Genomic DNA, 14262 nt, shown 5'->3' on the forward strand with positions numbered 1-14262 from the left:
CAGCAAGCTAATTTTTGTTTAGTAGAGGTTGGGTTTCACCATGTTGGCCAGGCTGGTCTTGAACTCCTGACCTCAGGTGACCCACCCCCTCAGCCTCCTGAAGTGCTGGAGTTACAGGCGTAAGCCCGTGCCTGGCTACGCCTGGTTAATTCTTATTGATCAAAATCAAAGTACGGATGACAAAGACAAGAGAATCTGGGAAGTCACATTGCTGAGGTGTGAGAGTCATGACCCACTGTCCCCAGGGAGGCCCAGAAGAGGCCAGCACCTGGAGGATGAGGCCTAGTTCAGGAGGTGCTGCACAGAGTGGCCACCCTCCATCCCCGGGTTCACCAGGAAGCTCTCTTCCCTCCGTTTCTACTCCTGGCTGATGGCTACAAGTGAAGTGGGGGCTGAGGGGGAGGAGGCGGTACCATCTTCTGCCATGGCCACTAGTCACAGGCTTCCCGCGCTGCCTGAAACTGGCAGGACAGGAGAATCTGATTTTAAAGAAAAGAGTTGAACAGAGTGTGTAGTAACATGAGATTAAAAGGTTACTCCCAAAATGACAAAATATAAATATTAAAATGAACTTTCCAATGAATATGAACATCTTTACCAAAAAATAGTTTATTGCACAAAATTTAAGGAATTCCCAAGCACACTTAATTTGTAAAAAATCAACGTGCTTTTTAAAGTTACACTGTCAGACATGGTGACCCCTTTCTCCAGAACCGCCACAACTTGAGAACTCTCTTTAGTGAGGAATTTTTAATACAAATGAGTAACTCAAAAGCAGTGCATTTTCCAGACCCTCTAAAGCATCTCCCTCAGGACCTCTCAGAGCCTGAGACCACGGCAAGGTGAGACTTGCCGGGACCTTCTGGTCAGTGAGCTTGCGGGAACCAGGCTCAGAACGTCTCACCCCACAGAGGCTCCTCGAAGGGAGGCCCCGGGACGTTCCTCTCAGATCTGCTGGTCCCCTCAGGCCCTCCTAGAATCTTTACACACAACATTCTGTTTTTGTTTAAAAACCTCGTGAAAGTGGGAGTCGATGTGGTGGTGACTACAGGCCCATGGCTTTGGTGGTATCCTTGTGCCAAGGAAGAGAGTTGAGGCAAGCTCGCTAGGGCAGCCCAGTGCCCCACAGGCCGTGTTCTGGTGGACCCAGCCTGAGGAGAGTCAGTTTCACATCCTGTCAAAAACACTGCCTGATCCACATTCCAAAGACTGGGAAGACACCCGTGGCATCAGTCTCACACACACCATGGAAAAATACATGAAAACCACGTTACATTTTTTTGGGGGAACATAAGAAAAACAAGAAATGACATTATGAAGTGCCCAAGCCAACATTCCCGGCGAGGCTGTGACACTCGGCGTGGGGATGAACACGCTGCATAATTCGATGGGGACCCTGTTCTATAAGCAACACGCCCAACTTGACTGCTTTTTCCATGAGGCTATCATCATTTCCACAACAACAATTCAAACTTTACTCACAGAAGAATCTAACTCTGGGAGGTAGAAGTGCCAGGCGAGTCCCTTGGAGAGAAGAACATAAAAATCCTCAACAATAAAGAAGGCAATTTAAAAATCCAACTTTGGCCAGGGGTGGTGGCTCACTCCTGTAATCCCACCACTTTGGGAGGCCCAGCTGGGTGGATCACCTGAGGTCAGGAGTTGGAGACCAGCCTGGCCAACATGGTGAAACTCCACCTCTCTAAAAATGCAAACATTAGCCAGGCGTGGTGGCGGGCGCCTGTAAAACCAGCTAGTTGCGAGACGGCCACAGGAGAATCAATTGAACCCAGGAGGCGGAGGATGCGGGCAGCGGAGACTGCGCCACTGCACTCCAGCCTGAGAGAGAGTGAGACTCCGTCTCCAAAATAAAAAAAATTCAAAAAAAATCCAACTTCCTCTAGCCTGAAGGCAGTATCTGCATGAACACAAGAGGCCTCTGATCCAGAACCACCAGCCGTGCATGAAAACACCAACAGAAAACAGAAGATTCACAGCAGGGAACAAAGGCAGCCAGGCCCCGCCAAATTGGAGGGGGCCCTGGCACGGGTGGCGACAGAGCGCCGGGGGAGGCACTGCGCCGGAGGGCACACACAGGAAAGCCGGCGTGAGAAACGTGGAGCTGCCTTCACTGAGTATTTTCAGAATTAGTTTGTCCTCAGAGAAAACAAACACATGGTGAACACCACTCACTTGGGGACTTTCCACAAGCAAGAAGTCGCTCCCCACCGAATGTCTGTGTGATTTCTTGATTTTATTTATTTTTGTCTAGACAGACTCTCGCTCTGTCACCCAGGCTGGAGTGCAGTGGTGCAATCTCGGCTCCCCACAACCTCCGCCTCCCGGGTGCGAGCAATTCTCCTGCCTCAGCCTCCGAACAGCTGGGATGACAGGCTCGTGCCACCACGCCTGGCTAATTTTTTGTATTTTTAGTAGAGACGGTATTTTGCCACGTTGGCCAGGCTGGTCTGGAACTCCTGACCTCAGGTGATCTGCCCACCTTGGCCTCCCAAAGTGCTGGGATTACAGGCATGAGCCACCACGCCCAACCCGATTTCTTGATTTTAAAATTAAAACAAAGAGGCAGTACAGCCAAAATAAATAAGAACGTAAATTACCATATTTTTTCTCTCATAATACATGAACAATTTAGTAAATAACATCTTTAACTTAAGATAAAAAGTAGGATATGTTTATAATGAACTTTTCAAGTATTATTTCAAAATTAACCCTGTACAAGTGATATATCTATTTTGGAAGTTCCAATACTTGCTAGAGAATATTTTTTAAATACCAAACATCTTTGCGGTTGATGCTACCTTAAGCTTACCAATTAACCTTCTAAAAGTATATGACAACAGAACAGTAATAGCTTAAAAACTCCATACCATTTTCTCCACAAAACAGACACATCTGGACTTGCCAGTGACACTCAGAACCTCATTCAGACCAGCACAACTGCAAAGAGGCCATGTGGACCCATTCTCTCTCTCTGTCTACTAACTCAGACAATAAATTATTTTAGATTTTCTTAGCAAACTAGGGGACAACTTACAGACCTCAGCTCTCCCGGCCAGCCAGTGTATACAATGTTTCAGGACTTGGAGTTGGAAACAGAAGATCTCACACACTAAGCGCTGATTTTAAATAAGGCATCTGTTTCTGAGACACCTTGGGAGACCACAGCCACCTTCCTCATGGTGCTGACCTGTGTCTTCCAGAAAGTGTCTCTGCTCTGCAGACGATGCTGGTACAGCCACAAAGGACCCAGGACTTCTCTCGATGACTGCACCAACACAGGCATTCCTACACACCCTGGTAAAGATTTTCACTTGGGGCATAGAAGTTCGAGGCCTGCAGAAAGGCTTGTTACCACCTGTGGTCTATGCCTGGCTGTGGCTCCAGGGGAAACCGCAGGAGTCCCTGCCAGCTCTCCTCCTCCTCCATCCTCCTTCCTCTCCCTTTGGCCTCTCCCTGTGCCCCCCAAATGCCAGGTCAGACACGGGGCCTCAGTGTCTTTGTGTCTCTGGATGGCCATCAGGTCTGATCAAGGGTCTGAGCTGCCCCTTCCCAATGGCCAGTGACCTGAGAGGAAGAGACTGACAGGAAGGAAAGGCCCTCAGCAACAAAGTAAAACCACAACAACAAAGGACCCTTCCTGGGTAAGAATATTTGGCTTTAGAAGGTAAATAAATTATCGTTCTTAGAATTTTCTGACTGATATCCCTACATCCTACAGGTACATATTCCCAACAACAAATTTTCAAAAGGCAATCAATAAGAAAACAAGTAGGTTCACCTTAAATACTATGAACATTTGCTTCTTAAAGACTGGGTTACAGGCCAGGCACGGTGGCTCAGCCTGTAATCCCAGCACTTTGGAGGCCAAGGTGGGCATATCACTTGAGGTCAGGAGTTTGTGACCAAGCCTGGCCAATGTGGTGAAACCCGTCTCTACTAAAAATACAAAAATTAGCTCGGCGTGATGGTGTGTGCCCGTAATCCCAGCTACTCAGGAGGCTGAAGCAGGAGAATCATTTGAACCTGGGAGGCAGAGGTTGCAGTGAGCTGAGACTGTGCCACTGCCCTCTAGCCTGGTGACAGAGCAAGACTCTGTCGCAAAAGAAAAAGCTTGGCTTACGATCTTCAGTGTCAGTGTACACATCCTATGGTGGGATGGGTATCAAAAAAACCAATAAAGTAAAAAGCCAAAGGTGCAAATAAAATTTCATCTGCAGAGAAGTAAAGCCCTTGCTGAAGGGACAGGGAAGTGTGCGGGTGCTGGTGCCAGACCCCGTCATTCAGAGCTTCTCCCAGCCACCGGCTGCGGCACCCCGCAGAGAGCAGCGACCCAGGCAGAGATTCTCTCCTCCCAGCCACCGACCGGCACCCACCGAGAGAGCAGCAGCAGCTGCTACTCAGAAGACAGGTCCTTCGGCAAATAACCTTCACACACGTTAGAAACTCTTCACCGAGAGCCTCCTGGGCTTGGTCATTCCATGGGAAAAGCTAATTGTGATCTTCGAGTGTGTTTCTAATCCTCGGCTCTCATTCTGTTATATACTTTACTCCTTGTTAAATTCCATCTCTCAGAAAAACATGGATCACACAATCAAATAAATAACATTGCTAAGAGCATTCCTGGGCAGCAGCAGTCACTGTCCTGGCCCTTCTTTGGAAACCCTGCTCTGGCTGTGTCTCTGAGTGTCACCCCGGGGGTTGGCATGATCCCCATGGGGTGCAGGGCTGGCAGTGGCAGGCTCTGCGAGTCGGCCTTCCACCTGGGTCCATGAGGACAGGGACTCATGCACTGTGAGGGTGTGCTCCTCCATCTGGCGCTGCAGACTGTCCATCTCCTGCCTGGGAGACAGAGGCAAAGAAGGCACAGGTCACACGAGTACCAGGTCTCAAAACACACCAGCAACAAGCCTGACCCCGACATGCCCTTGCTCGCTAGCATCTGAGTGGACATGGTGCCTTCAGGGACCCACACACCAACCGAGGCCACAGAAGCTCAGCGTCCATGGCACTGTTCTCTACACTGTGCACAGGACAACACATGTGGCTCTGGCTTCTGCTTCCACGGGGTGTGTGCAGAGGACACAGGCTCAAGGACCAGTCCTGACCAGGCCGCCACAGAGCTGAAGCTGTCACCGAGGCCAAGCACAGACTTCTACTCCCTGTTAACCTGCCCTCGGGATGCCACCTGGCCCCGCCCTATACACACTGCCTCAGCCTCAGGCTTCCAGGTGTGCAGGATGTGGCCTTCCAGCTCCCAAGGGCCTGTCAGGGTAGTTTAACGGCAAGCAGTTTCCGCCTTGCCATCTGAGTTCAGAGACTGCATGAGTTACCCCCCACTCTACATAAACCTGCTCAAACTCTGCTGGGCATTCAATCAATGCTGGCATGAGGAGAGTCCTCCCAGCTCAACAGGGCATGAATCTTGAAGACTAGCTGAAGCACAGCATGGAACATGGTCATACTTGAGCTGCTGGAGGCAGCTGTTCAGGTTCTTGAGGGGCTCCTTGCTCACAGCGGGTGGTGGCCGCAGCAGCTCCTCCAGCAGTGAGGCCGGGACAGGGCAGTCAGGGATCTTGATGGGCGTGGCGGGGCTGGAGGAGCTGGCCTCGCCTTTTGGCTCCTTCCTCTGTTTTTAAAAGCACATGGTTAGACTTCCCACCATCCCCTCCCTCATCCCGTCCCTCAGGTCAGACACTCTAGCACAGCATGTGGCAGACGGGCTTCCCTAGCTGGATGGATGCGGGGCCTCTGGGAAGGGGACAGTCCTGGCCGCCACAGCAGCACAGCCTGACAGTCCCTGGAGCTCCCGAAGAGCTGGCTGAGTAAACACCTTTATTCTTAAGGCACAAAACCATAGCAAAGCAGAGACAACCTGAGTCCTGGGTCTGCAGGAGGGCGGAGCCCAGCCGTAAACTACAACTCTCTCAGAAGCTTCCCATCAGAGACACAAGGCCTTGACTTGAAATTTTCCTCAAAATTAAATAAATTTCCAGCTTAGGCTCCCTTTTCTCGGACTTAAAACTTTTTCCACTGGGCACGGTGACTCACATGCCTATAATCCTAGCACTTTGGGAGGCTGAGGCAGGAGGATCACGAGGTCAAGAGATCGAGACCAGCCTGGCCAACATGGTGAAACCTCGTCTCTAACAAAAATTGAAAAATCAGCTGGGTGTGGTGGCACATGCCTGTAGTCCCAGCTACTCGGGAGGCTGAGGCAGGAGAATCGCTTGAACCTGGGAGGCGGAGGTTGCAGTGAGCCGAGATCGAGCTAATGCACGATCAGCCTGGCGACAGAGCGAGACTCCATCTAAAAGAAACCCAAAAACAAAAACAAAACTTTTCCACAGATAGACACAGGACACTAAGTGGCCTCTGAATCCCAGCGCTGCCCTCCCTCCTGCCTCCTGGGAAGCATGGATGTGGACCGAGCACAGAAGCCACCAGGCACCTGGGCACTATTCCCGGGCCCCAGCCCTTCACACACAGCAGGGACTGCCTAACATACACAGCCAAGTCACAGAGCAGCCTCTCATCTGCTTTACAAAGCACGTGATAGCAACGTGGCATTGAATTCACGGGATGAGGCAAACATTGTCGGGAAAGGAACCAGAGTGAAATGATTTCGTTTGTCGTCCAAGCAGGGTTCTCCATTACCATTTACCTTACACAGCAGCTGCTCAGTGCTGGTTCGACATATCCATTTACGTCTGAATGACTACGACCTCTGCCAGCCTCGCCTCCCAACCAATCTACAGCACACGGTCCCCAGAAGGGACGCGGGCCTGAGCAAACGAATCTACAGCACACGGTCCCCAGAAGGGACGCGGGCCTGAGCAAATGAATCTACAGCACACAGTCACCAGAAGGGACGCGGGCCTGAGCAAATGAATCTACAGCACACGGTCCCCAGAAGGGACGTGGGCCTGAGCAAACAAATCTACAGCACACGTCAGCCACCCCGGAAGGGACGCGGGCCTGAGCAAACGAATCTACAGCATACGTAAGCCACCCCGGAAGGGACGCGGGCCTGAGCAAACGAATCTACAGTACACGTCAGCCACCCCGGAAGGGACGCGGGCCTGAGCAAACGAATCTACAGCATACGTCAGCCACCACGGAAGGGACGCGGGCCTCAGCAAACGAATCTACGGCATATGTCAGCCACCCCGGAAGGGACGCGGGCCTCAGCAAATGAATCTACGGCATATGTCAGCCACCCCGGAAGGGGCGCGGGCCTGAATACCGTCTTTGCTGTGCCACGGCGCAGATCCAGCTTGAGCTGCTGGTTTTGCTGGAGCAGGGTCTTCATGTTGTTCTTTAACTCCGACACTTTCGCCTGGAGCATAAATTTATCCTTCTGGGTCATAGACAGATCTTCCTGGGCCAGCTCCAGCTCAGACTTGACGTTCTATGGAAAATGAAGTCAGACATTTAAAAGATCCAAGTTGGTATTTTCACAGGTCAAGTGCACACGTGTCCTCCTCGTAGCCATCTAGACAGTGCCAGTCCAGCTGTGATCACACCCTTCACATTCTCACCCACAGTCCACGGCCCAGGCCTAGGAGCCTGCAGTGTCCCCATGACCACATTCTACACAAACTCCAAAGTCTCCTGTTCAAATTCCAGCCTTCCTACTAGAATAAGCCTCACTATGAGTAGGGCATACAGGCTGAGCGGCCCTGATCCAAAGTGCCAGAAGTGTTTCAAATGCTGGGTTTCTGAACATTTGTATTACACCCACCTAATGCCTTGAATAGCCCTAATCCAAAATCTGAAATGCTCCAATGAGCATTTCCTCTGCCATGTTGATATTCAGAAAGTTTCAGACTTTGGATTTTCGTTTCTGTTTTGTTTTTTAGGACAGGGTCTCACTCTCACCCAGGGCGGAGTGCAGTGGTGCCACCACAGCTCACTGCAGGGCTCGAGTGACCCTCCGGCCTCGGCCTCCCAAAGTGCTGGGACTACAGGCATGAGCCACTGCATCTGGCTGGATTTTGGATGATGGACACTCCTCTGCCTGTGTCTGTAAGTAAATTCTCACGGTGACTCAAGCCCCTCATTTACAAGGAGGACTCAGCAATTAGGCTCCTTTCCCAAGCGCTCAAGACCAAACCCTGAGCTCTCCATAGAGAAGCTTATGGCAAATCGGCAACCTTTTCACACGCACCCTCCCATTGCTGGACTCCATGAAATCACGTTCTTGGTCCATGTCACATAGCGCAGCCACGGGGTGGGAGCCAGACCAGCCCTTCCCCTGTCCTGCCGCATGATGTGGACCAGATGACTCTGTGAGGGTGCCGGCGAGCCGAGAGCACCACCTGGCCTCAGGCTGCACAGCGCAGGAACCAGGGGCCACCTGGGGAGGTGCTGCTCCCACCGCGCCACAGCCTTGCATGCAGGTACCTGCAGCAGCTGCTGGAGCCCTTCCAGTTCCTTTCGGCCCTGCTGCTCTGTCAAGTCCAGCTGCTGCTTCAAGGACTGGATTTCTCTCTCTTTCTGATCCACCTCCCATTTGAGATCTTCCATCTAAAAAGGGGAAAGCCACATGACCAAAAGAATGTTAATGGGGCTTCACTGCACTAGAAAATGGCTCTAGCTGTGTTTCGGCTTATCTTTTAACGTCATAGTAAGAAAACCATCAAGACGGAGAGAAGTCACCCAGGCCACCCCACACAGGCTGGCCCTGAGAGCCGTCACCTCTTGGTTTCCCACGGGCTGTTTGTTGAGCTGCTCGTCCAGCTGCTTCTGTAGGAGCTGGAGCTGCGCCCGGGCCTCGGCCAGCTCTGCCTGGAACTGTGCAATCTCCTGGGAATGTTTCCCCTCCCGAATCCTAGCGTAAAAAAACAAGGAAGAAGGGAACTGCCGCACTCCTCCAGCGTGCTGTGCCCTCCCGCTGGGAAACACTCTCCATGGAAGGCGTCTGCCCTGGCAGACATTCTGCTGTGCGCCCTGTGCTGCAGCCAAACTTGGCTCCCCTGACATACACTTGGGCACTCCTCACAGAGCCTCTGAGGCCCACATTTCACCAGCACCCCTCAGAGTCTAGAGGGTGCCGGCCGCGAGACCACCTCACATGGGGGCCCCATAGAGCCATAGCATCAGCCCCGCACCAGCACCTTACCTGAAGCTGAGCACGCATCCTGGGCGCTTGTTTTGGGGAAGGACAGGCAAGGTGGGGAGTGGACACAGGGCAGTGAGTGAAGCTCAGGCTTCTGGAGACAGAAGCCGGGTATCTTCTACCCCTATGATTTACACTCAGGTACTCAGTAATTTGCAAAATGCAGGGGACACTCGCTGTGCTGAAGGTGCTGTCAGACCCCACCCGCTGCCAGCACAGCCATGTGTGAGCCCTTGTGTGGCCAGGGACCCGCTGTGCATGGCCCAGGACTCACTGAAGGCCGTCAGCCTCGGCCTGCAGCTTCTGCACCAGGTGTTCCTTGGCCTGCAGCTCCTTCTTCACCTCACTCAGCTCCAAGGAGGCCGCCTTAAAGTGGCGGCGGTTGTGCCCGGCTTCCACCTTGGCAGCAGCCACCTAGGAGGAAGGAAGCCATGTTGTCCATTCCCAGAGTGTCCTGCATGACACCTGGAGCTTTACGAGGTGCCAGGCCCAGAGGGCAAAGCCACTCCTGGCCCCACACACATCCTGCTGCTGGCGTGTGCTTCTGCACAGGCCTGGCATATTCCTTGTAAAGATTGAAGCACCTGACTCGGAGCTCGGCACACATGCATGTGGTATGGCTGCTGCCATCTGTTGAATGAACATGTTTATTTGGGATTTCTTGGCCTAAATAGATTTTGTAGTTTTCTTCCAGTGTGTCCACAGCCTGGACAACATAGCAAGACCCTGTCTCCACAAAAATAAATAAATTAGCAGGGCACGGTGGTCCCGGCTACTCGGGAGGCTGAGGCAGGAGGGTCACTTGAGCTCAGGAGTTCCAGGCTGCAAGGAGCTGTGATCACGCCACTGCACTCCAGCCCGGGTGACACAGTGAGACCTGGTCTCAAAAATAAACCTAAGCACAGAGTGAAAGCTAGAGAGCTGGGGGACTGTGTGAGCCAAGCCTGAACCATGGGCCTAGAACCACAGCCCAGCAGGTCCCAGGCAAGGGGTGCTGGGCAGATGAGGGCTGTAGGGCCAAGAGCAAGCTGTTAACTGCTCGGATTACAGTGCTCCCGCCACATCTTAAAATTAATTCTATTTATAAAGAAGCTTTATTGTCTCACCCCCCAAAGAAATCAAAAAACTTTTTCATCTCAATTACATTACCATAGAGAAGTTCTTAAAGGATGTGGCAAAGCCAGGTCATAGGAACTAAAGGAGCTTTGCTGTTAGGCTAAAAGGTCTGAACTGTGAAGCAATTATAACCTGTTTTTACAAGTTCAATTCCGATGAGATTTAAAGGAAAAGTGATGTGTTCTTTCCTACCTTTCTCCAGAGACAACCACAGTTATTTCTTGTGTTCCTCCTAGAAATTTTTTTTTTGAAACAGAATCTTGCTTTGTTGCCAGGATGGAGTGAAGTGGTGTGATCTCGGCTCACTGCAACCTCTGTTTCCTGGGTTCAAGCAATTCTCCTACCTCAGCCTCCCAAGTAGCTGGGACTACATGCACCCAACACCATGTGTGGCTAATTTTTTGTATTTTAGTAGACACGGGGTTTCATCAGGCTGGTCTCGAACGCCTGACCTCATGATTGAGGCCTCAGCCTCAATGGAGACCTCGGCCTCCCAAAGCACTGGGATTATAGGCGTGAGCCACTGTGCTCAACAGAAATGTTCTACATATACATAAGCATCAGCTGCACGCACACACATCACACTGTAGGCACACAAATGCACGGACACACCACAGCCCTTGCACGCATATCCACCTGCGCACAAAGCCACATCACACCCCAGGTGCACACACGTGTGCAGACATCACGACTCTTGTACACACCCATGTGCACACACACAACCCTCGCATGCACATCCCCCATGCACACACACCACACCCCAGGCACACACCTGTGTACACACACCACAGCCATTGCACACACACCCCATGCACAAATACCCCACCCCAGGCACACCTGTGTGCACACACCAAAGCCCTTGCACACCCCATGCACACACACCACACCCCAAACACCTGTGCGCACACACTACAGCCCTTGCACACATCCCCCATACACACACATCACACCTCAGGCACACACCTGTGCACACACACCACAGCCCTTGCACACATATCCCCATGCACGTACACATCACACCTCAGGCACACACCTGTGTGCACACACCACAGCCCTTGCACACACACCCCCATGTGCGCACACACCATACCCCAGGCACACACCTGTGCACACACCACAGCCCTTACACACATACCCCCATGTGCACACACGCCATACCCCAGGCACACACCTGTGCGCACACCACAGCCCTTGCATGCACATCCCCCATGCACACACATCACACCCTAGGCACACACGTGTGCAAACATCACGACCCCTGCACACACAGCTCCATGTGCACACACACCACAGCACACGTGTCCATGCACACAGACCACAGCCTATGCACACACACCCATGTGCACACAACCCAGGCACATGTTGCATGCACACATACCACAGCCTATGCACACACACACATGCACACCACACCTCCAGACACTCAAGCACGTGCACATACCACAGCCTATGCATGCAAACCCCCACATGCACACACAGACCCCAGGCACATGTGTGCGCACATTCATACCAAAGCCTATGTACGCACGTACCACCCAGGCACACGTGTGCACATTCGTACCAGAGCCTATGTACCCACACTCCCCCATGTGAACACACACCCCAGGCACAAGTGTGTGCACATTCATACCAGAGCCTATGTACTCACACCCCACGTGCACACACACCACACCCCAGGCACATGTGTGCGCATTCATCCAGAGCCTATGTATGCACACCCCACGTGCACACACACACCACAGGCACACGTGTGCACACATACCAAAGCCTATGTATGCACACCCCATATGCACACACCCCCCAGGCACACGTGTACGCACATACCAAAGACTGCACACTCCATGTGTACACGCACCACACCCCAGGCACACGTGTGCACATTCATACCAGAGACTATGCACACCCCATGTGCACACACACCACACCCCAGGCACACGTGTGCACACATACCAGAGCCTATGTATGCACACCCTCCATGTGCACACACACCCTAGGTACACGTGTGTGCGCATTCATACCAGAGACTATGCACATCCCTCCACATGCACACACATGGCAAGCATGCTCTGTGCCTGGCATGGGGAGGTGGCCAGCAAGCAGCGTTCTAACGGAGGAGCAGGCCCGGACAGGGCATGTGAAGGTCAGGATGGGCCTTTGCTGACAACCTGACCAGTGTGACAGTGAACACCTAAGGCAGGGAAGGAGCCGGCCATGAAGACAAGTCTCTACACAGCTCTCTCCTGTCTGCCAAACACAAATGGGATCATATGCTATCGTAAAGTTTGCTTTCACAATAAAACACTACATACAGGGCACAGTGTCTAGCACAGTATGAACACACATGCATGCACAGCTCATCAGCCCCAGGCCCCCATGGCTGCGTCACCATTTAATCTAACACCACCTTCTAAGGACCAGACAATGTGCTCTGCAGCTTCAGTCACTGACAAGTGCAAAGCACCTCTGCTCTCAGTGCCTAGAAGGAGATTTCTAGGCACTGGAGTGCACTCTGGAGGGCTCTGTGAGCCAGAAGGCGGCACGCACCTGCTCCTTAAGACTGTTCACCTTCTCCTTCTCTTTCTCTAGTGAGGCCTGCAGGGCCTGGACAAGCTGCTTCATCTGGCGATCCTCCTCTTCTTTGCGCTGCAAAACTGCCTGCACCTAGATGGTATTGTAGGAGGATAGGTAAGGAAGAACGTCAAATTCGACACACAAGGCTGCTACAGCCAGCAACATAACACAGCAAACCACAGATGGCACAAACAGGGAGGCAGAGGAAACTCCACTTCTGAAGGATCTGTGATTAAAAACAATCTGAGGTATCGGGAGCACCATCACAGGGCCGCATTCAAGATCGCGCCACACCTGTGGGCCCCACTGCTCCAGAGGCCGAGGCAGCAGTGAACTATGATGGTGCCACTGCACTCCACTCCACTATGGGCAATGGAGCCTGACCCTGTCTCAAAAAATAATAATAATGTGGCTGGGAACCCAAAAGATATACATAAATCAGGGGTCACAGCCAGGTACAAGAAGAACAGAAGTGGTGGGAACTAGAACAAATATGGAACTCTCTAGGACGGGAGTGTCAACACCAGCAGCTCGATTTGGCCCCTGGCTGCCACCTAAAAGGTTTCCCTGAAATGCCCAGCCTGGTCCGCAATCCACAGAGGCTGTGGCCTGAGCAGCTGAGCGAGACCCAGGCCAGGGTTCGAGTCCCTGTTCTGCACTGCATGAGCCTCCTGTTAAGTGCCCCTACATACAATGTCACTGCCTGGGACTGAAGTCAGAGCAGCTGCATGGAAGTAAGCAGGTGAACTGAGCAAATGCAGCTGCTCCGGCCTCACCTCAGAGAGCCCAGCCCTGTAGCCACAGCTGGGGACCCAGTCTTGTGGGTCACCCCAACACCTGAGCCGTTCCTCACCCTCGAGAGCCCAGCCCTGCACCCACAGCTGGGGACCAAGGCTTGTCGGTCACCCTGTCCCCTGAGCCTGTTTTCTGCTGCAGGCCAGTGGGGCTAGGAGTCAGCACAGGTAACTGAATCTGTGTGAGATTCTTAGAGCACACGCAACCTCAGCAACTCTCACACTGCTGCTGGCAGACGAGTTTGAATACCTGAAGGTTCAGCTGAACTAGGTCTGCCTCCCTCTTGGCCAAAGCTGTTTCTAAGACACTGTTGTGTTCCCGCAGAGCTGCGTTGGACTGTCCGAGGCCTGTAAGCTTCCCTTTCTCGTGCTCTAATTCGAGAGCCAACTTCTTGTTTGACTCTTCGAGGCGTTTTATCTTCTTCCTGAAGCCTCTGGATTCTTGAAGCTGAAATATACCAACGTCGCTGTGAAATTACACACACTGGTGAGTGGAGTTCACACACCCCAGAAACAGGTGAATTTTCAACAAGGAACAGCAAAAACTTAGGCTGGGCGCAATGGCTCAAGCCTGTAATCCCAGCACTTTGGGAGGCCAAGACAGGTGGATCACTTGAGGTCAGGAGTTCGAGACCAGCCTGA

General features: G+C 52.4%; 1 protein-coding gene across 4 annotated transcripts in view; it reads right to left on the minus strand.

Annotated features, from left to right (window-relative positions):
* Positions 1 to 593: 593 nt before the first annotated feature.
* The window catches only part of GOLGA3 (golgin A3), a 59573-nt gene continuing 45904 nt past the window's right edge, over positions 594 to 14262 (minus strand). For all 4 annotated transcript variants that reach the window (XM_035258283.3, XM_035258284.3, XM_035258281.3 and 1 more), the window contains exons 17-24: positions 13871 to 14068; positions 12800 to 12916; positions 9414 to 9553; positions 8719 to 8851; positions 8425 to 8547; positions 7265 to 7429; positions 5484 to 5647; positions 594 to 4860 (exon numbers count right to left, since the gene is read on the minus strand). In XM_035258283.3, coding sequence (XP_035114174.3) covers positions 4656 to 4860; positions 5484 to 5647; positions 7265 to 7429; positions 8425 to 8547; positions 8719 to 8851; positions 9414 to 9553; positions 12800 to 12916; positions 13871 to 14068 — 1245 coding nt within the window. In that variant the 3' untranslated portion in view covers positions 594 to 4655. The remainder of the gene's footprint in view (positions 4861 to 5483; positions 5648 to 7264; positions 7430 to 8424; positions 8548 to 8718; positions 8852 to 9413; positions 9554 to 12799; positions 12917 to 13870; positions 14069 to 14262) is intronic.

This window comes from Callithrix jacchus, chromosome 9, assembly GCF_049354715.1.
Source record: "Callithrix jacchus isolate 240 chromosome 9, calJac240_pri, whole genome shotgun sequence".
In the NCBI taxonomy this organism is placed as follows: Eukaryota; Metazoa; Chordata; class Mammalia; order Primates; family Cebidae; genus Callithrix; species Callithrix jacchus.